A 26,059-nucleotide genomic window follows, 5' to 3' on the forward strand; every position below is an offset into this window, starting at 1 on the left:
TTCTGGCATCCCATGATCGGCTAATATGACTCGAATGAAGGTATATGCGAGCGCCTCGGCGTCGCTAGCTTCTAGATATGGTATAAACTTCCCATATTTCGTGAGTCTTTCCGTGATGACGAGGATAGAGTCGTATTCTATTCCTGTTAACGGGTCCTTGGAGGGTGGAAGCTTGACGATGAAGTCCAAAGCTATTGATTTCCACGCTCCTTTTGGTACTGGTGTCGACTTGAGTTGTCCGTATGGCAGATGCCTATTGGATTTTGACTTGCTGCAAATGTCGCACTCTCTTACCACTGTCTCTACCTGCTTCCTCATACCTGGGAAGTAGTAGTGTCGAGTGATTCGTTCGAAGGTTCGTGTTACTCCCTGATGACCGTGTGCTGGTAACGAGTGTTGTTCTTGCACCAGCGGGCGTCTCATTTGACTTGGGACATACACTAACCCTTTGTATCGAATCAATCCTTGTTCGTCGATGGTGAAGTCGCCTTCGACTTTGGACAAGACTCGCTTGGCGCATTCGTCTGTTGCGTAAGCTTTCTTGAGTCTTTCCTCGAGTTCTGTATCTTCGATGACTGAGATCGTCGCTAGTAACTCGTTGTACTGTATTCCTGCATCTGTTTTCTTCAGAATTGCTCTAGGTCTTTCTTCCTTTGGGCCGGCGTAGTCGGTCCGTCTGCTGAGAGCGTCTGCTCTTGCATTCTCGGAGCCCTTGCGATAGGTTATCGTGAAGTTGTAGGCTGCGAGGGTTTCTGCCCAGCGGACTTGTCTGCGGTTTAAAACCTTGGTCGTGGTGAAGTATATGAGGTTCTTGTGATCCGTCCATACCTGCACAGGGTAGGTGGGTCCCTCAAGATATACTCGCCACTGCTCAAAGGCAACGACAATAGCCAGTAGCTCTTTGTCGTGGATGTCGTAATTAAGTTCCGCGGGTGACAGTTTCCTAGAGTAGTACGCGATTGGTTTGAACTTACCGTTCTCGTCTGGTTGATTCAGACATGCTCCAATTGCGAAGTCAGAAGAGTCCGTTTCGAGGATGATCTTCTTTGCAGGGTCAAATGTAGCAAGGATAGGTGCTTCCGTGAACTTCGTCTTAAGTTCCTGGAAAGCAGCCTCTGCCTTGTCCGTCCATTTGAATTCGAGATCCTTTCTGGTAAGCTCCGTGAGTGGTTGAGCTACCTTGGAATATCCCGAGATGAATCTCCGGTAGAAGTTGGCGAAGCCTAGGAAGGCTTGCACTTCCTTGACCGTGGTCGGTGTTGGCCATTCCAACACTGCCGTTACTTTTGCTTGGTCCATCAATGTACTCCTTAAGTACCTTCAGCTCCTTTTCCGATAGCTGATATATTGGTCCGAACGGTGGACTCTTGTCTTTCTCCAAAGGTATCTCGTGATCCCATGGTTGGTGCTTAGGAAGCGCCTCGTTCTTAGGGCCTTCCTGGAATAATTGCTCGTATTCCTTGTACTCCACCGGTATACTCATCGGTGAGGATGCCTGGGCTAGGTCATCGAGCTCGGAGGTTGCACATAACTCCTTCCGGCCCTGGGAGGGTTTCTCCCGTTGTCGCGTGTCCGTCCGTTGTTCACACACGCACTGGCTCATCACAACTTTCTCGTTCCACCAGTCGATCTGGGGGTTGTGTTTCTTGAGCCATGGCATACCAAGGATGCACGCATGGTTGTCCATGTGCACGATGTCAAACTGAATCGTTTCCTTGTGCCCGTGTAGCATGACCATTTCCAATGGGACCGTTTCGTGGGTCACCATTCCTTCATTAGTCGAGATGGGCTCTCCATCTACGACCATTAATGGGTATGGTTCGGTTTTCAATTGCGTCTTGAAACCTTGCGTGTCTGCTACTTTCTTTGTCATAAAGTTGCCCGTCGCTCCTGAGTCAATCATTGCTCGGAGGTGTCGCTGTTGTATCTTAGCGACCACATATAGTTGCATGCTGCCCGTCGTGGCGCATAGCTGGTCTGTACTAGGCCTCTTCGTGTCGCTCGCCGGTGGCCTACCGTCGAGGACTCCTAGTTTTTTGACTCGTCCGAGGAAGGATAGTATTCATCCGCTTCCAATGGTGGTCCTTGGGGAGATCGTTTCCCTCGCTCTTCTGCTTCATCTAGCAGATGTGGGTATTTCTCGTATACCTGTTCGCTTTTGATAGGCAAGTCCCCTTCAGACTGGCTTCGCCTGAGGGCGTGAACTTGCTCTGCGTCTCTGAAGTGTATCCTGGGCGAGGATCGGGGAAACAACTGATTCTGGTGTTTCTTTTTCCAGTGGAGCTTGCAATCATCTTCGCTGCAATACTCCCAGTAGACATACGCGTGCCAGGGATGATCAGTCTCTGTTGCGTCTGTCGTTGATAGTTCCCGCTGTCCTCTCACCCATGCACTATCTTCCCTCGGAGGCATGGAGAACGTGTCTAGTTGCTCCATGGCTCTCCTTTCGATGCGTGGAGTGGGTCTCGCATTTTCCCGTCGGAGCATATCTCTGGCTTTCTCGTCGTACTTCTTCAGGGCTCTCCTGCGGTCCTGGTAGTAAAGTTTGACGCTTTTCATATACTTCAGTTTAGCCATATGCTCGACATCCTTCTCCAGTTCTTCCGCTTCTTGGGCTTCCAACTTAGCTACGTCTTGGGACGTGCCAAGCAGCCTGCGGGTATTCGTTAGTTGGTCGTAGTATCTCCAGAGGTCATCCTTGCAGTCGTCCACCTTGCACTTTAACGGAAGTTCTTGTAACAGGTTCCCGTAGAGGTCTTTAAGCATGGGGATTCTCCTCTGGCCATTGGGCTTGTCTCGTTCAGCCCTAATCTTCGCGTGGGCGTGTTTTGCCATGCGTCTTACTACGCTCTTGCACCGTGGACTCATTGGTTCCGTAGGTGCGAGTTCATCGAAGGTCTCCTGTTCCGAGACGGTGAACGATTCCGCCTCCGACCCTTCATCTGAGCTCTCGTCTTCTGGGGTGCTTTCGCCGTTTATTCCCCAGTCCTGTTTGCTCACAAACGTTGCGTTCAACTGTCCTGTCCAGGTGGCATTGAGTTGTTTGCCGACTTTGCGTCCGCCGTTCCCTTTCTTTGGCTGTCTGCAGTCTCGGGCCATGTGGCCTGGCTTGTCGCAGTTAAAACAGAGTCGTTCCTTGAATTGTCTGTCTTTCTTAGGGTCACGGGGTCGTCCAGGTTTGAACGTGGCATCGAGTTCCATTGGGTCCGACCAACGGTTGTCTCGCGGGTGTTGATCCCGTCGTCTGCCCTCGTTTCCCCGGTAGGGGTAACTTTTCTTGGGCTTGTCATAGGTCCGACGTTCCTTCTGGAATTCGTATAGTCGATTGTCGATTCGGACCGTATGTTCGATTAGCGCTACCATGTCCGTTGGTTGTTGTTCCAAACGGGCAAGTTCCATACGTATATGGCTCTTCAGCCCACGTCGGTAGTGGCTGATGAGTGCGCTGGCGTCCCATCCTGTCTGATTGCCGTATCTCTGGAATTCTGTGGAGTATGTGAGGGCGCTGCCAGTCTGCTTAAGTGCAAACAGATGGTCTTCTGCGGTCTTAATCTCATCGATGTCTCCGAACATGCGTCGGATTTCCTTACAGAATCCACTCCAGCTGCCAAACATAGTCTGCGTAGTTGTCATGCTTCCATTGGTACTTTCATATTTGAAATAGTCCTTGAGGAATGGTTCGATCCATCGCAGGGCTTCCCCCCTAAGGTAGGACGCAGTCCACAGGGCATAGCTCTCCTGGGTGGGAAACTTCTCATCATTGAAGTGCTGGTACAGTTCGACCTGTAGCAAAAACACCTCAAGTTCCTTTCGGTTGCCGGAGTAAGTGTCGGGCAACTTGACGCGTAGAGTTTCCTTGAGTTCGTTGACGGTGGGTGCATCGGGCATCTCTTCATTCTCAGGCTTAGACCTCTGAGACGAAGTTGGCGTGGTGGGGGTTTTCCCCTTCGAACTGACGACAGACATGTTGCTTTGTGTGTAAGCCGGTACCTCGTAGAAGTGGTGCTCAAAGTGTAACGCTGACTTCTGAACGATAGAAGACACAGAGGTTCTCTTGCGTAAAGGTTTACTTATCAGAGGAGGCAGGGGATCAGACACAAAGGCTTCAAGTAACACGTTACTAGTATATAACAAATACTGTATTGAGTTGAGCACGAAGCTCCTATCTAAGGAAATACTATCTACTTATATAGTGGCGTCGTGCCTAGTGGACTCTTGCGAACTCACTCGAGTCCTCAGAGTCCTGGACTCTTAGGACTCTTCTCATCATCCTGCGAGTCCATCACGTGCCTAGTGGACTCCTGGGAACTCACTCGAGTCCTCGGAGTCCTGGACTCTTAGGACTCTTCTCATCATCCTGCAAGTCCGTCACGTGATACTTTCGGAACTACTATTCCCCGCTGCCCCTCCAGGTACCAGGGCCGGTCTCATGCGACCTCCCTCCTTCCTGTCCTGTAGTTGGCCAGCCTTCTTGTTCCGTCGTAACATCTGGCAAGTGATAAACCTGTTCCAAGAGTGCCTCCGTTTTACAGCCCGTATCGTCCAGAATCGTGAGCCGGATAGTTCCAACTCCAGCGGCCCGAGTCATGCCTCCAGCAGTTTCGATGGTTAGCTCCTGACTCTCATTGACGGTGTAGCTCTCAAATATAGAGCGATCATGCGTCATATGGTGGCTGGCGCCGGAATCGAGTATCCAGTCGGGCTGTTTAATGGCTCCGATTGACACAAAAGCTGCGATCAGGGCAACGGCTTCCTTTTTCCGGTCGGCGATAAGCTTTTTGATATGCTCAGGTATGAGCTTTGGATATTTTATCCAGCATTTATCCTCGCTGTGGTTAGGCTTTTCACAATGCGCGCAGAGCTCTTTAATTCTGGGTTCATTCTGAGCCCCTATTCTGCTTCTGCCGCCATGGCTGCCTCCACAATTTCCGCCCCTGCCGCCATTTTTCCCACCCGTTTTTGGGGGTTGGTTCCCATATAGAGCGACAGCTCTTTCGTCGGCGACGAGTCTCGAGCGGCTTTCTTCTAGAAGCCTGTCCATTAGGTCATCTAGATTACTGATCGTTGGCATCTTTCCCAGCTCATATTTTCTCATTTTGCCCCTGTATTTGTCCGCCCAGGTAGGAAACGTAGCCTGGACAGCTGTAATGGTGGGTGCACCAGATGTGAGAATCTAGCCACCCAAGGAAGGGATGAATTTACTAAGACAACACACTGTCTTAGGAAACAGAGCCAAAGGGTTGTAGCTTAGACTATTCCACAACGCAGCAATCAGGTGTATGATGTGGTGAAGTGGTTTAGACAAGTTGCAACAAATGTTGAGTCTGAGAACTCAGGGGTAAGTCAGAGGTTAGCACCTCACTGACTTTTCAAAAACAGAGAATAACAAGATCAATGCTTGGAAACTTGGAAAAGACGTAGAAGTATGTGCTAGTCGATTTACTGTATTGCCTGCTTGCCCTTTCTTAAGGAAAGGGCAATCCTATTTATGCCAAAGGAGTGTAGTTCTCTCATTTTCCATGACTTTCCATGACTAACCAGGCTTGGTAAATGTATTAGAAATCAAGTGCGACCCACAACTAGCTTGCTAATCATGTAGTGAACGTAAGAGAATCCCATAGAACCATCTCTTGGGTTCCTAGCCTATAGGAAGTGAAAAGGAGGTCCAAGGTCAGAGTACCTATAGACAAATTATGTCATAACTTAACCAATCTTGTGGGTAACTAAGGAGCGATGACGTGTAATGAATCATAGAGGGTTGTAGAAGCTTCTAGAGCTATCGTTCATGTTCCTAGGCCTCTAGTTGGTAGAGATATGCCATGTGGTAGTATTGGCCCACCCCCTTAAGGAGGAGATTTTCTTAATAACTTGTTCAATGAGTGTCTAAATGATATGCCGTGATGTATGTAGCATAAACAGATGTAGTAGAAGAGTTTGCAGCAATCGTTGAGTAGTATTGCTTCTGTTGTTGGTGTGATAAGCCAAGATATGTATGGTGACTTGTAGGTTTGAGGAGGAGATTTCTAAGTTTGCTCTTGAGTTTGATAGCAAACTGAGTGCAACGAATGTCAGTATGACAACAGTGTTCAGGTAATGCAGCATCGACATGGCCGCTGGGACTTCAAGTCCTGCTCCTTTGAGCTGCGAGTTTATATTTTTGAGCCGGATATTGAATGTAGCGACATCTTCTGGGTCAAGCGTCAGGGTATACCAGTCATCGAAGGCCTGCGTCAAGATGTAATTGGCCTTTCCTTTGTACCGGTTTTCGAGCAGTATCCAGGCTTCAGCAGCATTGACTGTCACTCTGATCGTGTGTATCAGAGCTACAGGTGGCTTCGATGATCGAATAGGCCTGGGCATTGCCCCTAAACCATATGATAAAGGGCTCTGATTTATTGCCGATGCCTAGTTCTTCGTTTGGATTGGCCGCCGTGGGCTTTACCCCTTTTTCCACACCGAGAGCGTATTCGATGACGCCCGCCTGGGCTAGTGTCTGTTCAATTCGTCGCTTCCATGATAGGAAGTTGGCGCTGCCTTTGAGCTTCTCATGGCTCTTCAGGGTAGTGAGCAGATGCTCTGTCGTCATTCTAGGCCAGTGATGCTGCTGGCGATGACAGTATCGATGCGACGGTTTGGAAGCTTCGATGCTTCAATTGATCGATATTTTGGTTATAAGATCTCTGCACTGATCCCGGGCTCATAACCTGTTGGACAATATCCGTAGGGCAGTAGGTAGAGAATATAAGCCGAAAATACAGTCACGAAGCAGTAGGGCCCGAAGTGATAATTTTATAATGCATGTTTTTATAATTGAAGCTATTCTAAGTACTATATATACTGTTACGGGTGTGCCTATTCGTGGTTCGGATCCTAAAACCCTCCTGGTTTGGCTGACACAGCTTCGGTATCAGGGCCCTGATCCATGCTTCCGGGCCGAGGATTCAACAGATATTCCTCATTAGGAACAAACCGAATGTTACCTTTGACATCTGCCGCATCAAAATTTGGCTTGGACAGTTCATCGGCCACGTTGGAAAAAGATTGCGCCATGCTTGCTAGGGTGCTTGCATCGAACCAGAATATTGCAGAAAACCATTTCTCATTCTGTCCCTGTCGACAGTATTCGAGTGCAACCTGGGTCTTGCCGCATCCACCCATACCATAAAGGACAGCGATCGTTGGTGCTGACTTATTTTGCCTGATTTGAAAGTAGTTCTGGATAGTTTCTTTTATTGCGTTTTCTAGATTGGAGGCTTTCAAGGTCCCTCTTTTCCAGGGGCCTTCTTCTCTGAGAAGACTTGTTTGGTCAGGGCTCGATACGTATCAATAGCTTCGGGAACTGATAATCGGAGACAGCCGAGAAGAATAACAATAAGTTTATGCAATATTAGAATAACTCACCGCTACAACTTCAGCTATGGATGGATACTCCCGCCAGTGCTTGTTCCACAGATCATATCGAAGTAGTCAGTCGATAGCGGCGTCTCCACTTTCAAAGCCCGGCCAACACGGTGCATGATTTCCTGAGTATTACAAGCTCTGAAATGCCTCTGATTCCGCCGCCGTCTAAAGAGAGGAGACGGAGAGGCCGATTCAGCGGTTCTGGCGGCGAAGACTCCTCCATGTCGGCAAAGCTGGATCTTAAGTACTGCAAAAATGATGTATAATTTGAGATTCTTGATTCATCAAAGTTGGTACACTCCAGCTCTCTGTTCGAAGTGTATCGCAGGCGCATGAAGTCTCAAACAAGAATAATTGCGAAGTTTGGGATGTTCAGCTTCTCTTGTACGGAACATCATCGCAGCCTTCTCTTACACTCAACGCCAACGAAGTTGACCTGTATAAATATCACTCTGTAGCCTCATCGAATAGACCAGACTTCCCATGATGGCATTTTTTCCCAACACGTTCCATATATATATGGGCACGCCCTACACAACGGTCTTGATGATCTAGACAAGCAAAATCTGGGGTTTGCACGCTCCTCACATCCCCATATCATGAACTAACCTTCTCAGTAGCGCCTTTTACTCCTATTAATCGTGTTCACGTAATCCAGGCCTAGATCCAGTAGTGCTTCTAGGATCTACCCCCTAATTTAGGAGCCACGGTGGCGACTAGCTTACCCGCTATCCGCCCGCCTAGGCGCGGTGTTTGCTTCTGGATGTCGGCTTTTGGAACCCTCGGAGCTAGCCTTTGAAAATGTGGGGTCTGGATTAACTTAGGGAAGCCAGCAGATGCCGTGATATCATATCCGCCGAAACGGTGTTTGCTGGTGGGTTTGCGAGACGAAAACCAAAGACCAGGAACGTCACCGTGAGATTTGAGGGGCAAAATATGAGAAAGACTCCATACAAAACTTAAACTAAAGACAGAAATATCATATGGTTGCCTCGATAAGGTCAAGCAACGTGAGATAAGGACCCAAGTTACCACGTACGCGGCGATTGCCCCTTAATTAGCGCGATGAGCGCATCCGGGGTTTGGATCGGGGACTGATATTCGTCCGGCGATTGTGATCGGGGACTGATATTCGTCCGGCGATTGTGATCGGGGACTGATATTCGTCCGGCGATTGTGATCGGGGCTGATATTCGTCCGGCGATTGTGATCGGGGACTGATATTCGTCCGGCGATTGTGATCGGGGACTACTCCGTCGGTGACTACTTCGTGTTTCAGACGCTCGATATCATATATGCATCCCACGGTGGTTTACCTGGGGTTTGTAGGCGCGGGTAATACATCAGTATATATGAATTGGCCAGTGTTTATGATTCGAACCGCCCCTTTTTTAACTCAAAACCCCACAACTCTCGCGAAATTCTCACATCCCATAACCAAGCACAATGTCAACGCCTACCAAGATCACCCGCGGCTGCCTCTGCAAAGCCGTCAGATACGAGGTTAACCTCCCCGAAGATCACGACTTCAAAGCCAGCGTAAGACCCCTTAGTTGAAACCATTTCCAACTCATATTTCTTTAAAATTTTTGTCTCCATTCGTCAGGTCACACCTCTCCCGTTAGTAGCCTGCTTCTGCGCCCTTTGCCGCAAGCAATCCGGAGCCGTCGCCTTGCACATCCACATTCTACCCCGCAGCAGCTTCACCTAGACCTCCCCATCCGCCCCGCCGCTCCACTCGCCAACTACCAAGTCATCAAAGATAACATGCGCTGGTTCTGCACATCGTGCGGCTCATATCTCGCGTGGGAGGGCAACGGGATCAAGGGAACGAGGTGGAAGTTCTCTGTTGCTCATGGGGTCAGGGGATAAAGGGGGTAGGTTCGAATAAGGTATAAATATGAGTTATGAGGCACGATTAAATGGCAACATACCATGCAACTTTACGTGCTCATCCTCAACTCCCGTGACAGCGTGATACGGAGCATTATTTCCCCGCATCAAGTGCTGAACACGTCGTCCGACATACGCGACCCGAACCGCCGCCAAGTGAATGACATGACTAACACTTGAGGTGGGATGCCTGTCAGCAACTGAGCTTATTACTACAGCTGCGCGTCATTTGCTTTTCAAAAGCAAACATATTTCCAAACAAGCATTCTCTCGAATCAAATATAAAATAGAATCATGCAGGAAAAGCTGCCAGTCAAAGCCGCGGGCGGCTGTCTCTGCGGCGCAATCAGATACAGCGTCGTCTTCCCTCCAGGCCACGATTTTGCCATGAACGTATGTCTTCAATCCATTCCCAATTCATCTGACTCACCTCTTCACCCCTCCATCCCCCAATCCCAACTTTTTTTAAAAAAAAGCCCCGCTGACCCCCTCCGCCAGTCAACCAAATGCCTCTGCACCGCATGCCGCAAGCAATCCGGCGCCATGATGCTTCACCTCCACACTCTCCCCCTCTCCTCCTTCTCCTGCGTGGCCCCCGCCTCGGAGCTAGGCGACTACAGCTGCTCGCCCGGTTACCACCGCCTCTTCTGCAAGCGCTGCGGCTCCTTCATTGCCTGGCGCCAGGACCCGCGCCTGTGCTGCGACGTTCACGGGCTGGCTGACATCGGAGGCTCGCGCGCCACACGCCAGGCGCTCGATGGGATGATTGATTGCGCGCCTGCGCACGAGGAGGGCGAGGTTGAGATCTGCGTTGGCACATTAGACGAGGAGTTTCTTGTTGGGCGCCGTGGATCGGGCGGGAAGGTGATCCCCGGGACGGGGTATGGGCATTTGCTGGGACACCCCGAGGGCAGGATTCTTTGGGCGGAAAATGATATTATGGGAGTCACGGATCGGCTGACTGGGGTGAGGTATCAGAATAACAGTGCCAATGGGCTCAAGATCAAAGAGCACTGATCAACTAGGCTTGGAGGGGACGGAGGGTTAGGGGGAAACGGAAAAGGAGGGGGGTTGAGTAATGGCTAACTAAGTGAGGGCTCCAGATGCGGGATGCCGACTCTGGTGTATATATCACCGTAGACTCTATCTCAGAGACACCTGAACCGCGTCCCCCGCGTTTCACCATCCCGTTCACGAAGAGAAAAATCGGCGAAGGCGGCGCTCAGCGCACTTACCGATATCGGACGTGCGGCTGCGGCGCCACGGGCCTGGTCCGCAGCTACTCTATCGCAGGTGCGGCCGGGTTGGCAGGGAGGGCCAGGCACACCACTCTCAATAGGCATGGGGGGGTGAGGTGTTACCATTAGAGTTTGGGAGCGAAAAGGGGGGGAGTCGGACTTGGGTCAGCAACGGTCCGACTGGACAGTACAGCACTGCGCTATCTATGTGCTACATAACGCATGGGTGGGAGAGGAGTCAGCTCCATGCGAATGCCGAAGGGGGGGTATGTGGAGCGAAGATGCAGCTCTAACTCCGATCACAAGTCACGTTACAGAATTGAGTCACAGAAGAAGTGACTAGCGTACTTTCTCCAATTCATAACATCTACACGCCGCTAGGGCAACATAAGGAAAATCCAAAGACAGTGTATATATTGTTACATGCGCCGCATACCCTTCTAACTGAACTCCTTCACCTCCTCGTCCTCCTCCAGCATCTGCCTGAAGCTGAACGGCTCGAATGCAATTCCGTCGCCCATGAAATGTTTGCTCATCGCCTCGACCCAGTGCAGACGCAGCGAGTGCAACATAGCACTCGTGCCCTCCATGACGACGAGCACGCAGACACTGAGGAAGAACCACATGTAGAACGTTACGACAAGGGTAATCACTCCGCTGATACCGGTTGAGTTCAATCCGTTGTTAAGGGTCATAGACCACAAGACAAGGGAAAGCTGTTGATGCGCGAGCGAGAGGGCCCAGAGACGGAGGTAGGACGCCGTGTGGGAGACGCAGTTGAGGCAGAATTCTAGTATTTGTTAGAGTGGGTAAATGAGAAAGGGGGGAAGGATTGCTTACCAATAGTGTGGATAACTTGGTGGATCATAACTTCGCCAAACTCGAACTCCTCATGGCCTTCGGCGTCATTGTCGATGCCCTGAGTAATCATATCTACACCCTCCGTCTCACTAGCAATGCTAGCACGACGGTCATCATCGTCTCCATCGAGAGCACTGATGCGCGACGTCTCGCCGATTCCGCGGTAACCCTTGGCGCGGGCCTGGTTATTCTCCCAGCGCAGATAAAAGGGCTTGAGGAAGAGCAGGATGGGGACCTGGATAATAGCAATGACGACGAGGAAGTTCTGAATGATCTTCTGGTACGTTCCATCACCGTATAAAGGCACATCAATAGTGCCGGGTTGGAGGAACATGTAGATCAGCATATTCAGCAGTCCAGGTGGATTCCTGTGGTTAGGCGCTTGCACGCCGGCAGGCCAGTCATCAGGCGCCAGCGGGTACCAATCGGTTGACCACTTGTAGACGATGGTGAACACAAGGTATCCGAAGATAGATTGGAAGAAGATCATGCCCGGGATAAAATTACCCCAAATATCGATCGGGGACTTGAAGCGACGAGCGTTGATATAGGAGAGGCACAGGGAGTAGGTCATGTGGCACCAACCCATGAGGATACTGAGCTTCATCTTGTAACTGTTTGCAAAAAGAAGCTCGTTCTCAGCTCCGTGCCACATCCAGTCAAGACCGAACGGGTATCGGTGTCCATCGCGATTCAGGTGCGCTACGACCGTGTCCCCTTTCTTGAAGTCTGTAGGCCATTCCCAAGCAGACGAGAAGAGGGACATCGATCGCGAAAAGATATCGTTGTAAATGAGACCGGTGTACATAGAGAAGATTCCCATCATAAGCATGATATAGCGACCATAGTAAGCCATCGTGAACAGTTCGTCCCGAACCTTCTTCAGTGGTTTTTCCCAGTAGATCATGGCAGCTGCCGCGCAGAACATGATAAAGCCATGTCCAAGATCACCGAACATGACGGCGAAGAGGAATGGAAACGTGACGATGGTAGGCAATCCAGGGTTCACTTCGTGATACTTCGAGGTACCATAAGCATTGATAATGGTCTGGAAGCCTTCTGTGAATCGGTTCGTCTTTTGGAGAGTTGGTGGTGTCTTATTTGTCCGGATCTCATTGATGATAGATGGGACAGTTAGACCGGCCCGATTATTGACGTCTTGAAGGGCGGCCTTGATCTGAGGGAGGGAGTTCGACGGGCACCAAGCTTCCGCAATAAGAGTCTTCCTTGCATGATCAAAGGATAGGAGGTTGAGCGTTTCATAAACAGCCTTCTCCTTCTTGATGATCACGATCCAAGCTGCCAAGCTGCGAGCGATCTGTGTCAACTCAGCATCGAGAGTCTGCTTGGTGTTTCGCAGGACGCTTCCGAGATCACTGAGTCGAGTGTTAACTTCGTGAATCTGGTCTCGGCGCAGGTCGCTGTTCTCGTCCACATTGTATAAATCGGCTCCCAGGGACTCGGAGATCTTCCGGATCTTTGCGATAATCTCCTTTCCGTGTGCAAAAATGACAAAGACATTTTTATCCACTCTTTCATTGTTTGTCGGGTCGACAAGGGTTTCGGGGATCTCTGACTGGTTCATATATAAGTTGCCGCGGAGCGTGCGCCACAGGATCCTCTCGAAGGCTGCAACACGTTCGCGTGGGATGACGCCGGAAACAAAGCCAATGTTCATGATTGACAGAGATCGCTCGCCAGCCTCGCCATTTTGTGGGTGCTGTTCGACATCTTGGAGTAGAGGCGCATCGTCGTCCTGGTCGATAGACGTCCGAAGTTCATCAACATTGCCATGCGCCCTATCGAAGAATCCTCCGGCCTCTTTCAACACCCATCTCCACTCTATCAGCTCCACCTCTCTCTTCTTCAGCGTCTCGTAGCTATCGTTTAACGAGGCGACCCTTTGCTCGAGGCTTTGGCTTCGATCGGAAAGCTCGTCGATTTCGGAGGTAGATGGCGCAGCCAGGGACTCGATGTCCAAATCGAGTTTTCGTAGAGGAATTTCAGCCTTCTCCATCTGTGAGTGAAAGTAGCCTGCTTGCGTCAGCGATTATCCCTCCAGAGGTCACCAGGGGACATACGAAGCTGTCGCTCGACGTTATCTAACCGCCGAATCTCCTGTGTGAAGGTACGTTGGAAGGCCGACGTTTCCGAGTTAAGCTACGAGCACCATCAGCATATGAGCCACACTTGTCTCCATTAGCAATACTCACGTCGCGGAATTGGATCTGTCCAATCTCGCCCAAAGCGTTGATGACCTCCCTGCCTATCTCGTTGGCGACGTACAGTTGCACCATGCTCATGTCCACCGAGCGGAACATGGTATCCTTTGCTGGCGCCATGATGGCCGACTCAGAGAAAGGAGCTTGAGAAGGGAAAGGTATCGAAATGTGAGAGGGTCCCTTGGAGCTTCGACCGAACAGAGTGATGGTATCCGTTGCAGTGACTGTAGCTACCTAGCGGATATCGGGTGACTAAGCCGCCACAACCAATCAGTCACGGGAACCCGTGACTTACAGGCAGTTATTATCATACATCGAGTGTCATGTTCACCAAGAATAAATACTACTTTATACTATTAATTATGAATGGTTTTTACAATCTAACTCTTTTGCTTCCATTATTTTCGACATCTATACATAATGTAACTTGCAATATATTTCGTCACCAACAGTGTCGAGTAAACGTGCTCCGGGCGCCAAACTTGCTATGAAATCCAGAACTGTGTGGGGTAGTACCGGTATCATCTTATTAATACATCTTTGCTGACTTCGGTCTCGCTTTAACAGCTCCTCCCTCCTTGTCGTCACCATACTTCCTCTGCCACTGCCATTCAATAAGCACGGGCAAGAAGTGTCTTAGGCTGAACTCCGGCCAGTAGCAGTCTAAAAATCTAAGCTGCGTGTCTTCGTGGCATTGCCAGAGCATAAAATCGCTAAGACGTTTCACGCCGCTTGTCCGGATCAGGAGATCCAGGGGCGGGTTTCCGGCAGTAAACAGATGTGCCTCGACCGTCGCAGCGGTGATGCTCTCTGGGTCCGGATACGTGGGCTCCTCTGGATTCGGGACATCCGAACTCGACACAGAGTCAGGATGGAGCGTCGCGCTCGAGGAAATGGAGTCGTCAAGTTCGGTTCCAGCTCCTGGGACCTCAACCCTCGTAGGCGAGGCCTGGCGGGGCGGCGAAGAGGAGGAGGATGTCAGGTTTCGTGACCGAAGCTTCTGGGCGATACGCCTTTCAGAAAATGGGCGCTTTGGGGTGGGGAGTGGTGTGGATAGCTCATCAACTGTTGAGCGGATCGCGGTTGTGATCTCATCACGGGAGGTATATGGGAAGCAGATATTAAGTATGGCACTGAGTCAAGTTAGCTGACTGAAGATCTTCCATAGAGGATACGGGATAGACGAACTCTCCATTCCCTCGTGTAACCTCGACTGCATTGTTGCAGGCTTCAAGTATATCGGGCCTGATCAGGTCGCGCTGCCCCAGTATCCTGATGCTTGCTCCGTACTGATCCAGTAGCTCCCCATGCTGTGATATTTGTGCCAGCTTGACCTTGAACAAGTCCATCAGCGCATCGACCTCGTATTTCGACCTCTTAAAATTCTCGATGCTGAATGCGTAGACTGTAATAACTTTGACGCCTAGTTTGTAGCAAACTTCCAGGATCTATGCGCGAGTTAGCATGTCCATACCATAACTGATGGGGTATTCACCAACCTTAGCTAAAGACTCGAAGCCCAGGTTGTGTCCTTCCGCAGTCTCTATCTTGTGGCTCCGCGCAAACCGACGGTTCCCATCCATGACGAATGCGATGTGCTGAGGAACTGGTCCCTGGCTCACGGCGCCTATAAGCAGCTCGCGCACCTGGTTCATGCCCCATTCAACTGGCGGGGAGGAATAGACCCATTTCCGCAACTGATTGAGATGCATAGACGTCATGTTGGCGGATGGGTCTTTCTCAGGCCATCCGGGTCTTGGAGCTGTGGAGGTCGAGATAGCAATTGGGCATACGCTTCGAAATGTGTACAGCTAACAATCCTCTGGTGGTTTATAGTGAAAAGCGGTTATGCGTGGTCATGAAGAGTTGTCCAAGTACCTGGACGTGGACTTTTTGAAGTTGGCGAGGCTGGGGGTTGAGAGACAATATGTGGCTAAGCCTTACGCATACGACACTCTCGGGTTAGCCCGTACGCGCCATCATCGACTGTGGCCTTGGTGATATGTGGCAATCAACAGCTATCTTCAGATCTCACCCCCCACCGCTATTGCGAGTTTCCCCTATCACATAGAGAGCTCAACTTCACATAAGCTCACCAACAGCTTCTTACCTTCGTATGCGGTCGCATTGAGCTGTGCTCGGCGACATTGCGCATATCGGTTTCACCCACCATGCACTCCTCAGGTTTCGCCGGTGCGCCTGTGTCCCGCAGCCTCGTCCTGGGAATCATAGCCGCGTCCATCTTGGTCTCCGTCACTGATATCAAATACTACTTTTGGATCCAAGTCGATCCGCACTTCTGGAAGTATGGTCAGCTCTGGCGCGCATTTATATATCAGCTCTGCTACACCAACTCGAGCGAGGTTCTCATGGCCGCCATGACGCTGTATAGTCTTCGGGGCATCGAACGGCTCTGGGGTTCGCGCAAATTCGCCGTAAGTCTTCTGCTCTAATAAAGCTGCCGGTTACATGGTGGTTGGATATATGTATATGGCTAATTCAATGCAGTCCTTTCTCCTCGTCCTCTTTCCTCTAACGGCGCTCCTGCCCCCAATCATACTCGCCCTGGTCATCCGGCCCCTCTCATTCAACAGAATCAACTACCTCCCCGCGGGCCTCACTCCTCTTATATATGCCCTCCTTGCGCAATACTATGCAGCCATCCCTCACACATACAAGTACCGCATCGCTACGTCGCCTGCCCCGCCCGCCAATGCGCCATTTGTTGGCCTTACCTTCTCGGACAAGTCCTATACCTATTTATTAGTAGGCCAACTTGCTCTGGCTCAGTTTCCGGGGTCATTACTCGGAGCTGCGATTGGGTGGGCGGTGGGATATCTCTGGCGGAATGAAGTCTTGCCTAGAGTGATGGTTTCCTGGCGCATTCCAGGGTGGATGGTTGGAATTGCACCACAAAAGCGCGGCGAGGGGTTTGAGGGGCTCAGGAGGAGGCTCGAAGAGGAGAATACAAATGCTGCCGCAGCCACAGGCTCAGATGGCCGTCAGGGAGGGAACGTGGCTCCGCGAAGGACGCTGGGAAGGCAGTTAGTTGACCAGTTTAGAGGCGCGTTCTAGATGGCTACAGTATAAGTTAAATGTTATATGGACAATGGACAATGACGTGTGAAATTCGGACTCAATAAATATTCGAATATAATATAAAGTTGATAATAAAATGTTTAATTCTACGTTGATAAATTAATTATCTACACAAAAAGGCAACCAATTAGTGCAATTGAAACTGTCATAATAGCTAATAAACCCCACTTCATATACTAATATTATTTTAATTATTTTTGCATTTATAGTACACAGATATTTCTTTTATGGTGCTATTTACGTACGTACCTTGGAGCTATTAATGCTGGCGTGGCATTGTTATCCGTCTGGTAAATCCAACGGTATGTTTGCACTGAAGACAAACACACCTTTTGGTTGCGACCATCAGCCCTCCCCATTCCCGCTCTTTACCCTCTTGTTCCAGCGCAAGAAATTACCCATGATCCCATGAATTCCATGGTGAATTACCGCTATTCTCTATGCTTCATACTCAAAGAATAACAGAGCAGAATACGTATCTCTGACCTTAGTTACTACACATCGTCGCACACAGGAGCTCCCGATAACCTCTGCCCACCACCAGACGTCGACCATCATCGAAACACAACTACCAGAACACGATGAGGACGGCACGACAAATGCCCCCCGATACATCATCGGGTCGCAGGGCCCAGCCTGTTCGCCAGACTCGAGCAAACCCACCAAGAGCTCACAGTGGCCTCGGGCGCTCATTCAGCGCTCGCGATGCCTCCGGACGCATTTCCCCCGACGAGGAGGAGCAGACCGAAATCTATCCTGCACTCACACATTTCGCCGACGCTATAACTGCATTACCTAGAGAGCTTGTTCGACACTTCACACTGCTCAAGGAAGTTGATGCGAAAATTTTTGCGCCAGAAGAGGCGCTGGTCCAACTCGTCGAGACGGCCCTCAACCACCCACTACCAGCCCGATCACAATCTACAGACAGACTACAGATAACAGACTCAACTCCAACCCCTGGCAGTGTCCCTATGAGCGTCAATGGCTCAATTGCAAACGGCCGAAATACTTCCACGTTTGATGACACCGACAACCCAGATGGTGCGACTGCGATTTATGACGCAGACAACCTTCCTCGCCGCCAGCTCTTCCGACAATGCGCCTACACGATGCAAGAGATGCTAGTATCCCTCGACGAAAAGAACCACGTAATATCCACTGCGACCGAGGCTCTCGATAAGCACCTTGCGAGGTTGACCGACTGCCTTCCTTTCGTCGAAGGCGAGATTAGCGAAGAGGCGCGACACGGCAACACAAAGCATTGGGCATACACCGAGAACAGGGTCGTCAACAAGCCGAACGAGAGATCAAGGCGCGAGAATGCGAATGTCAACCACCTCACAAATGCCGCCGCTGCAGCTGCGGCTGAAGAAGCAGCAGCCCGCAGCGACGCCAGGAAGCAGGCGATGCTTGCGAAGAAAGGGCGCCAACAGCTTGCCGAGTCGGACTTTGATGACAACACCGATCACCGCAAGGACAATAAGAGGCCCCATGGCAACACAAAGAAGGGCAGACCGGCCGACACATCGAATTCTGGTGGTACTACAAATAGTGGCGGCGCGCACGGCAATCCACCGTCGAAGAGGCGCAAGGTCGACAAGGGACCGAATGGAGGAGCAGTTATAGAACGATCAATTAGTAGCGTCTATGGGAGCAATGGAGTTGGTGCTAAGGGCAAAACCAACAGTCCCCACGGCACACCACTTACCGACTCGAAGAAACGATCAAAGGCGGCGGCGACTACGAATGGCCAGCCAAGGAAAAGGTATGTCACCCAATGGAATGCGATAACTTACATGTTAATATTGATCGCTTAGGACTGCTGCGGCGAACTCGAATGTCATGTCCCCCAGGCTTGCATCGTCTCCCGTCCGCAACTCAGTGCAAGAAACCAAGAACAACCGAAACTCCCCCCCTCCCGCCAACGGCCGACCCACCGCCATGCGAGCGCGACAGAACTCCCTCCAAAACGTCGTGGACTCCTATCGCCCGCGCGCATCCTCATCTGCATCAATCAAACCCAACGGCATCAACACCCTACCGGACCTTACCAACGCCTCTAGCGTCACCGGGCGCCCCATCCCCGAAATCAAAACATCAATGAAGGAAACCGCCGCCAACACCAAGGGCGAACACGTCCTCGAAGACGCCGACCCCACCGACCCCGCTATGCGCGGCGCCCTCCTCGCTGGTCCCCGCAAAGATGGGCCGCTTAAGCATGAGGATCTCGAGTCCGCCGCCGACGCTGCGCAGACTGTACAGACTGTCACGGCGCCACCCGTCATGACGAAGAGCGGGCGCGCGAGCAAGCCATCTACGCCTGCTATGCCGACGCTCGCGGAGCCTGTGCGCGCGGGTAGTAGGCGCAACACCGTTGACGGCGGGGCGGCGAAGAGGTCGCATAAGAAGGGGGCTGGACAAGCGGCGCTGCTTGTTGCTGCGCAGCCTGCTGAAGAGGACGCGGGGAATAGCGTGCTAGGTGATGCGGAGGACGATGAGGAGGTGGAGGTTGATGCTAATGAGCCGCGGTACTGCTACTGCAATGGTGTCAGCTACGGGGAGATGGTGGCGTGTGATAATGATGCGTGTGCGAAGGAGTGGTTCCATATGGAATGTGCGGGACTGAAGGTGGCGCCGAAGAATGGTGAGTTTCCCTCCCCCCCTTCCTTCTCTCTGTCTATGTCATGACGATGTCGACGGCTTGCTAACACTGTCAGCAGCAAAATGGTACTGCGACGACTGTAAGGAGAACATGAAGAGCCGGCGTTTTAATGGGCGGTAGGCTAGGCTGGTGACGGAGATCCCAGACCACTTTCTTCAACGATATGGATCGGACAACACGGCGTTTTGTTATTTGCCACGGAACCAGGCCGGCCGGCTCTTCTACTCTGGCGCTTATAGGGCGAAACACACAAACACACAAACACACACACACACACACGGTATATAGAGAAGGAAAGGAGGGAGTGAGGGCCCACCAGATGAAAATAGGGAAACCTGGATACTTTTCTGTGTGTCTATAGTTGTCTTTCTTTCCTTGTGTTTTTTTGTTTTTGTGGTTTTTTTGGGGGAACCCAACCCCCCTCCAGCGCAGACGCAAGTTCCGTGGAACAGGATATAACGAGTGTAACGTAAATAAGTTTTTCTGCACAGCCCACTGCAACAGACAGACAGATCAATACATAATGACCAGAATATATCGCTCTTTCTCTGGCATGCATCGTGCTAGAACATCACTGTTGCCTCCTCCGCTTATCGCCAAGCTCGCCCCAGCCAGCCGCCACCTCATCTCCCGCCCCGCCCCGCCCCGTTGCCAACATTACTGTCGATGCGCTCCACCCCTATGCGCCGCCGCCGCCTATCTGCCGTCCCCCGAAGCTGGAAATTAAATCAGGGCAGCAGCGCAAGGGGATGGATGGTAGGACAGGACCAACAACGGCGGCGGTGGAGACTTCAATCTCCCATCCCATATGCGCTTTCCTTTCTTCGAGAACCTACGCGCGATTTGTCGCGATATCTCATTCCTGCGCGCCTGGTAATCGACGATAGAAGGCAGCTACCAACGGATCGAAGCGCCCACCACCACACCCAGGGCAAACCGCGCACCTTGAGAAACCAAACTCGCCGCGCAAGACCACCACAATAACTATGGCGACAGCAGACCCCTTCGCCAACCCCCCCTGGGAAGGCAACAACGCGCACCTCCCCACGCACCCATCGCCCACAGCATCGCAATCCTTCCAATCCTCTGCCGCGCTGTCCATCAGCGCGGACGAGAAAGCCATTGAGAGCGGTGCGCCCTATGCCGCAGCGCCTACGTATATAGCCCCTGCGACTACAGCGCCACGGCCCGGGTTGAAGGAGAGGCTCGGTGGGATTATGTCGCCTAATAGACAGTATCTGGGACGCAGTCGACGGACGGTGTTGCTAGGTGCTCTGGGACTGCTGGCGTTGCTTGTTCTGGTGCTAGGGCTGGGGCTTGGTCTTGGATTGAAGAAGGCGGAGGGAGATTCGTTCGTGCACCTTTACCTTTTGAGTTATTTGATTTTTGTACATGGCTAACATGGAGCAGCGCCGCCCTCCCACTTCCCGGAAACGCAACACCGCACATGGGAGATCTAACATACTACTCCCCCGGCCCGGGGTTCGGGAGCTGCGGCCTTGAAAACTCCTCCTCCGACCCCATCTGCGCCGTCTCGCACCTCCTCTACGACGCGGCCTCGATATCAGGGAATCCGAATGAGAATCCGCTGTGTGGCAGGAAATTGAGGGTGACGCACACGGATGCTAGGGATGGGAAGACGAGGAGCGTGGATGTCAAGGTGGTGGATCGCTGCACGGGGTGTAAGGCGACGGATATAGATCTTAGCCCGGGGATGTTCCTTAAGCTTGCGGCGGAGGAGGAGGGGAGGGTGGTGGGGACGTGGGCGTGGTTGGATTGATTGATACCAATAGTGTAGTGAAGGAAGGGAAGTGTCTGTCGCCTTTAGCGAGTATAATTGAAAATCTAATATCCCCCCCCTTCTCTCTACAATCCTCCTCCCTCCCTTTTCTTCATTTCCTAAATCTTTTAAACGCCTCACCCACCCCCATCCCCCCCCCACCGCCTCCTTAACCCTCCCATCCGCCACCGCCAACCCCGGCAACAGCGCCAGCACCTCTCCCACCTTTTCAGCGGGGATAACCACAACCCCATTCCCCGGATCCGCGACAACCACATCCCCAGCCTTGACACTCACGCCTCCAACTTCAACCACAACATCAACTGCATGCGCTTTCACACCGCCCCCGCTCCCTACTGTAGACGTCCCGAGCGACCAGACCGGTAGCTCCACCCCCCTAATCTCTCCCACGTCCCTAACGCGGCCATGCGCGATCACAGCACGCACGCCGCGGTACTTCAGCCGCATTGCCAGGATCCCCCCCAACATCGCGGCGTGAGAGGGGGGGCCGGATTGGATTAATATCGTATCCGTAGGCACGAGATCCGTCCAGTGCGTTCCGGCGGGGATGTTGGACGGCGGCGCAGGAGAGGGTGTAGATGCTGGTGGCGGGGGGTTAAGGGGGAGGTAGAGCAGTGTTGAAGCTAGAGCGACGAGGGGGGATGCTGACGCGGGGGGGAGATGGGGGAGAGGTCGGGGATGAAGCCGCCGTGGGGGAGGCGGAGGGCGAGGAGGGCGTCGGAGATGTCGCAGGCGGAGTAGGCGGATAGGGCGGCGAGGGTGGCGGGGGTGGCGGGGGTGGACATTGTGAAGTTGAAGCGGGTGGGATGCAGATTGTGGTGGGGCAGGCTGGTTGTGGTTGTGAGGTTTTCTGAGGGTGGAGAGATTTGGAGTGGTGGTGGAGGAAGAGGAGGGAGGGGAGGGGGAGAGGATGATATGGCGATAAGGTCTGATAACGGCTCAAAGTGGTACCTGCCAGATATCTGGCCAAGTAGCCGAGTGAGTGTACGATCCTCGTCTCAGCCATAGAGCCATAGAGCCCATACGAATACAGTCCATACAGTCCATACAGTCCATACAGTCCATACAGTCCATACAGTCCATACAGTCCATACAGTCCATACAGTCCATACAGTCCATACAGTCCATACAGTCCATACAGTCCATACAGTCCATACAGTCCATACAGTCCATAAAGTCCATAAAGTCCATACAAGTTCATACAGCTACTGCTGCAGTTACTGCTGCAGTAGTACGTGCAGAACACCGATTCTTTTCGACCATCTTGCCATCTAGATATCTTGCCATCTAGCCGGTCACATCACCGCCGACCAACCTCATATCAAGGAATCCCCAAACGCTGAAGACGAGCTCTAGTGGCGCTGCCGCTTCCTCTCCAAGCCGTTTCTGCCTCCAGCATGTCAATCAAGTTCGTCCCGCCTTTTCCTTCTATTCCCGTTTCCCTTCATATTGTATATATATGTACTGTACATACATACCTGCAGGCCGCGACAGGAGCAGCGGGAGGGAAGACGAAGAAGACATACATGTATATATCCCACCATGCCCATGTCGTGCCCTCCTACTTTTGCCCTTGCCCGCCCGCACCGAAGCTTTATTCTCCCCGTCCTCCCCCTCATATCACTCGACAATGCTCAAGTCAGCGACTGACCGTATGAAAAGCTGGGTCATGGTCTCGCCGGAGTCGACCGAACCCTTCGTCAAGCTCCCCAACGAACGAATCCTCTACCGCTCCCCGATTCGCACCTCCCTCACCCTCTCCTCCCCATCAAATACACACTCCTCAACACAACCCTGGTCCGTCTCTAGCGACGGCGGCGTCGCCTACATCACCAACCAACGAGTAAGGCCCCACCCCCTCCCCCTCCCCCTCCCTTAGACCCCGCTAACCCCCCCTCCCTAGATAGTCTACATCCCCACCACCTCCTCCCCCAGCCTCACCTCCTTCTCCTGCCCCATCCTCAACCTCCACGACACCTACGTGCGCGCCCCCTTCTTCGGCGCAAACTACTGGACCGCCTCCGTCCGCCCCGTCGCTGGCGGCGGCACCCCCCCCTCCCTCGCCCTCATCGACCTGCGCATGACCTTCCGCGAGGGCGGCGCCTTCGACTACCATAACGTCTTTGAGCTCATCAAGGAGCGCCTCTACGAGGCTGTGCAGGCTGCGCGGGATGCGGGACGGAATGTTGGAGGGGCGGGGGGGATGGATCCAGAGGTGCTGCAGGGGCTGCATCTCGAGCAGCTGCCGGCTTATGAGCCCGCTGCGGTAGCCCCGGGGTCGGGGGCGGCAGCTGAAGCGAGGAGGGCGTCAGTGGTAGATGGACAGCCGAGGACGGAACCGGAGAGCGCGGCGGCACAACCGGATGAGCCGCCGCCGGGGTATGAGGAGGCGCAGGCGCAGGCGGTGGGGATTGATCTGGATCAGCGGCTGCGGCGGCGCGCGGAGTTCGACCGGGATAGCGGGGATGAGTAGGGGTTGTTGGTGTGTCGTGTGTGTCGTGTCATGTCCGCGAGAATGCACAGATGGAATATGAGCGAGCCCGCTACTTCACCCACTTTCACGTCGGAAAAGTCGGAAAAGACGCGGGCTTTACGGAGTAGATAGATCGGAGTATTAGCTGGCATAGCGTAGCATAGGAAGGTACCCGTCATTAATAAACATGCGATCTACTTTCCCATCACCTTTCTAAGTAGCCAAGTTATGGTTCACTATAATATTCCCAACAAGGCTATAACGAGGACAGAGATAGCGACGGTAGGCTTAACTTAGTAGAAACCCTATAACAGTAACCATTAGGCAAAGCAAAAGAATCTTTACCGCCGTCGTGCCTGCATATATAGATCTTTTGCCTTCCATCAATTGTCATAACCGCAAAACATATTTCCCAGGCCGGCCAGCATCCTCCAAGCTAAAACCATCCACATTCATCGGCACACCTCGGGACAAAAACGCCCACCCATCACGTGACACACAACCAATCACAGTGCTGGCAACTCAATCGCACCCATCCGAGCTTCTGTTTTCCTCTCGTGGCCCGAACTGCATCATTCCGAGCATCCACTCAATTCGAAAGCGTCTTGCAAACCCCGACCCGACCGGAACGCATATTTAGCGATTAATCGATTTTCATAATGGGATTCTGGGACTTTGTGGAGGCGGCTACGCCGTGGAGCACTGTGGAGGCTGAGGCGCCGGCGAAGGAGGACGAGGTATGTACTTGCTTCGTTTTCTTGGGGATTGGGATTGGGATTGGGGATTGGACGGGATGTGGGCGGAGGGATGGAGGAGAAGTGAGGACACATGATGGGAGAGGAAGAGGTGGACGGAAGGGCGATTAGGGAAGGGAGAGGGAGATGGGGGATGATGATGCCTCGATTGGGCGAAACGACCCGGATAAAGATGCTGACTGATGATAGGAGACCGAGACCTCTACCACCGACAAGACCGAGGAGTCCACCGAGGAGGCTCCCGCTGAGGAGGAGGAGGAGGAGGAAGAGGAGGAGGACATCGTTGACCCCAAGGAGACTCTTGAGGCAGGTGCGTACCCCCCCCCCGACTACACCTGCGCAACACCACGCCCAAACACCACGCCCACCACGCCCACCACGCCCACCCCGCCGCCATTCAATATCTATCGGTGATGTGATGGGAGTACACACCGATGAATTGGGTGAATAGTGGGCATGGGCATTGGTGTATAGTTGTATACGATGATGACAGGCGCTGACGAACAAACAGAGTGCAGAGAGGCCAAGGAGTGCGCGGCGCCCAAGCATCATTTTGATGAGTGCGTTGAGCGCGTTACTGCTGCGGAGGAGAAGGGGGGAGCGAAGGAGGATTGTGTTGAGGAGTGTAAGTTTACCCGTTTGTTTTGCTACGAGTGGAGAGGGAATGGAATGGGGTATATACTGTCGAAGCCGCATGGATGAACCGGATACCACGGTCGATAAATAAACACACCTACTAACACCTCCCGCAGTCTTCCACCTCGCCCACTGCGCCACCGCCTGTGCCGCCCCCAAGCTGTGGGCTCAGCTTAGGTAGAATGTCGGCTACGTGATATATAACATGCCATAGAATGGCACGGCACGAGGACAGAGATGATGGGGATTCAGATGGGGATGGGAAGTGTATAGATGGCATGAGATGAGATGAGTGGATAGATTTTGATTTGAGACAATTGTACCATACGTTGCCGTCGCTACTTGCTTGTGTGTTTTTGTTACTATTGTTGTGTTGTGAATGTGCTGGGTTGGGTTGTGATGGGAAATTATTAACTGGTAGGCACGACCGGTCGATGGAATTGTTGATGGGCTCAAGGGAAAGGCGCGACGGCAACTCGTTAATCGGCAGGCACGACTCGCCGACGAAATTATCAATAGGATCAAGGGGAAGGCGCGATGGCAACTCCTCAACCGGCAGGTACGACCTATCGAGGGAATTGTCAATGGGCACAAGAGTGGTTCGTCTGCATGTGTGGCGATGAGGATTGTCACGTAGGTGTCATACTTCGACGCCTTAGACTTCACATCGGCGATGACATTGGCCCAGTCACCTCCCGCGACGAAACTGACGGTAGTCCGCCCATTGTGGCCGTAGTTGGTGCTGACGGCGCCGTTAGTGAGGGTGGCGAGGAAGCCAGTGCCCGAACCTGGGAATGTGTCAGTCAGGGCTGCTGAGCGTTTGAGGAGGGGGGATACATACCTCCTCCGCCTGTGGACTGGACGAATCGCCAGCTAGGAGAAATTCAGCGGGCTTTTCGACGCGGCTTTTCGACGCGGCATCTCGCCGGTGACGCTGAGACGAGAGGCGGGCGAGGAGCGCCAAGGACGAGACGCGGATGAAGCTTTCATTTTGGCGGGGTAAAGCGGTAAATCA

General features: G+C 52.4%; 12 protein-coding genes across 12 annotated transcripts; 7 read left to right on the forward strand and 5 right to left on the reverse strand.

The window, feature by feature from the left end:
- Window positions 1-6,283: 6,283 nt before the first annotated feature.
- On the reverse strand, window positions 6,284-6,586 carry VC83_06473 (uncharacterized protein; the record flags this gene model as incomplete). The annotated part of the gene is made up of 1 exon (XM_024470073.1): window positions 6,284-6,586. One exon carries the CDS (start codon window positions 6,584-6,586, stop codon window positions 6,284-6,286), a length of 303 nt encoding a protein of 100 aa, XP_024323467.1.
- A 2,261-nt stretch (window positions 6,587-8,847) lies between these two features.
- Window positions 8,848-9,273, forward strand: VC83_06474 (uncharacterized protein; the record flags this gene model as incomplete). The annotated part of the gene is made up of 2 exons (XM_024470074.1): window positions 8,848-8,940; window positions 9,103-9,273. 2 exons carry the CDS (start codon window positions 8,848-8,850, stop codon window positions 9,271-9,273), a joined length of 264 nt encoding a protein of 87 aa, XP_024323465.1.
- A 315-nt stretch (window positions 9,274-9,588) lies between these two features.
- On the forward strand, window positions 9,589-10,953 carry VC83_06475 (uncharacterized protein; the record flags this gene model as incomplete). The annotated part of the gene is made up of 2 exons (XM_024470075.1): window positions 9,589-9,687; window positions 9,793-10,953. 2 exons carry the CDS (start codon window positions 9,589-9,591, stop codon window positions 10,309-10,311), a joined length of 618 nt encoding a protein of 205 aa, XP_024323466.1. The 3' UTR covers window positions 10,312-10,953.
- On the reverse strand, window positions 10,954-13,983 carry VPH1 (H(+)-transporting V0 sector ATPase subunit a). The gene is made up of 4 exons (XM_024470076.1): window positions 13,607-13,983; window positions 13,475-13,553; window positions 11,373-13,427; window positions 10,954-11,322 (listed from the first exon to the last, which is right to left on the reverse strand). Exons 1-4 carry the CDS (start codon window positions 13,733-13,735, stop codon window positions 10,973-10,975), a joined length of 2,613 nt encoding a protein of 870 aa, XP_024323662.1. The 5' UTR covers window positions 13,736-13,983; the 3' UTR covers window positions 10,954-10,972.
- Window positions 13,984-14,144: 161 nt separating this feature from the next.
- RER2 (cis-prenyltransferase) lies at window positions 14,145-15,336 on the reverse strand (the record flags this gene model as incomplete). Its single annotated transcript, XM_024470077.1, has 3 exons — window positions 14,145-14,748; window positions 14,804-15,063; window positions 15,115-15,336. The coding sequence occupies 3 exons, from the start codon at window positions 15,334-15,336 to the stop codon at window positions 14,145-14,147; spliced, it is 1,086 nt and encodes a 361-aa protein (XP_024323464.1).
- Window positions 15,337-15,786: 450 nt separating this feature from the next.
- On the forward strand, window positions 15,787-16,690 carry VC83_06478 (uncharacterized protein; the record flags this gene model as incomplete). Its single annotated transcript, XM_024470078.1, has 2 exons — window positions 15,787-16,050; window positions 16,124-16,690. The coding sequence occupies 2 exons, from the start codon at window positions 15,787-15,789 to the stop codon at window positions 16,688-16,690; spliced, it is 831 nt and encodes a 276-aa protein (XP_024323469.1).
- Window positions 16,691-16,925: 235 nt separating this feature from the next.
- VC83_06479 (uncharacterized protein) lies at window positions 16,926-19,921 on the forward strand. The gene is made up of 3 exons (XM_024470079.1): window positions 16,926-18,482; window positions 18,535-19,361; window positions 19,438-19,921. The coding sequence occupies exons 1-3, from the start codon at window positions 17,296-17,298 to the stop codon at window positions 19,497-19,499; spliced, it is 2,076 nt and encodes a 691-aa protein (XP_024323683.1). The 5' UTR covers window positions 16,926-17,295; the 3' UTR covers window positions 19,500-19,921.
- VC83_06480 (uncharacterized protein) lies at window positions 19,922-21,279 on the forward strand. Its single transcript, XM_024470080.1, has 2 exons — window positions 19,922-20,730; window positions 20,790-21,279. The coding sequence occupies exons 1-2, from the start codon at window positions 20,366-20,368 to the stop codon at window positions 21,157-21,159; spliced, it is 735 nt and encodes a 244-aa protein (XP_024323650.1). The 5' UTR covers window positions 19,922-20,365; the 3' UTR covers window positions 21,160-21,279.
- On the reverse strand, window positions 21,279-21,965 carry VC83_06481 (uncharacterized protein; the record flags this gene model as incomplete). The annotated part of the gene is made up of 3 exons (XM_024470081.1): window positions 21,279-21,284; window positions 21,334-21,761; window positions 21,830-21,965. The coding sequence occupies 3 exons, from the start codon at window positions 21,963-21,965 to the stop codon at window positions 21,279-21,281; spliced, it is 570 nt and encodes a 189-aa protein (XP_024323531.1).
- Window positions 21,966-22,214: 249 nt separating this feature from the next.
- Window positions 22,215-23,858, forward strand: VC83_06482 (uncharacterized protein). Its single transcript, XM_024470082.1, has 3 exons — window positions 22,215-22,588; window positions 22,843-23,023; window positions 23,084-23,858. The coding sequence occupies exons 1-3, from the start codon at window positions 22,578-22,580 to the stop codon at window positions 23,651-23,653; spliced, it is 762 nt and encodes a 253-aa protein (XP_024323530.1). The 5' UTR covers window positions 22,215-22,577; the 3' UTR covers window positions 23,654-23,858.
- Window positions 23,859-24,233: 375 nt separating this feature from the next.
- Window positions 24,234-25,377, forward strand: VC83_06483 (uncharacterized protein). Its single transcript, XM_024470083.1, has 4 exons — window positions 24,234-24,390; window positions 24,598-24,718; window positions 24,920-25,033; window positions 25,161-25,377. The coding sequence occupies exons 1-4, from the start codon at window positions 24,313-24,315 to the stop codon at window positions 25,223-25,225; spliced, it is 378 nt and encodes a 125-aa protein (XP_024323529.1). The 5' UTR covers window positions 24,234-24,312; the 3' UTR covers window positions 25,226-25,377.
- Window positions 25,378-25,382: 5 nt separating this feature from the next.
- VC83_06484 (uncharacterized protein) lies at window positions 25,383-26,034 on the reverse strand (the record flags this gene model as incomplete). Its single annotated transcript, XM_024470084.1, has 5 exons — window positions 25,383-25,389; window positions 25,473-25,610; window positions 25,691-25,832; window positions 25,886-25,917; window positions 25,946-26,034. The coding sequence occupies 5 exons, from the start codon at window positions 26,032-26,034 to the stop codon at window positions 25,383-25,385; spliced, it is 408 nt and encodes a 135-aa protein (XP_024323535.1).
- Window positions 26,035-26,059: the final 25 nt, after the last annotated feature.

The sequence above is a fragment of the Pseudogymnoascus destructans genome, assembly GCF_001641265.1.
Source record: "Pseudogymnoascus destructans isolate 20631-21 unplaced genomic scaffold scaffold_12, whole genome shotgun sequence".
Lineage (NCBI taxonomy): Eukaryota > Fungi > Ascomycota > Leotiomycetes > Thelebolales > Thelebolaceae > Pseudogymnoascus > Pseudogymnoascus destructans.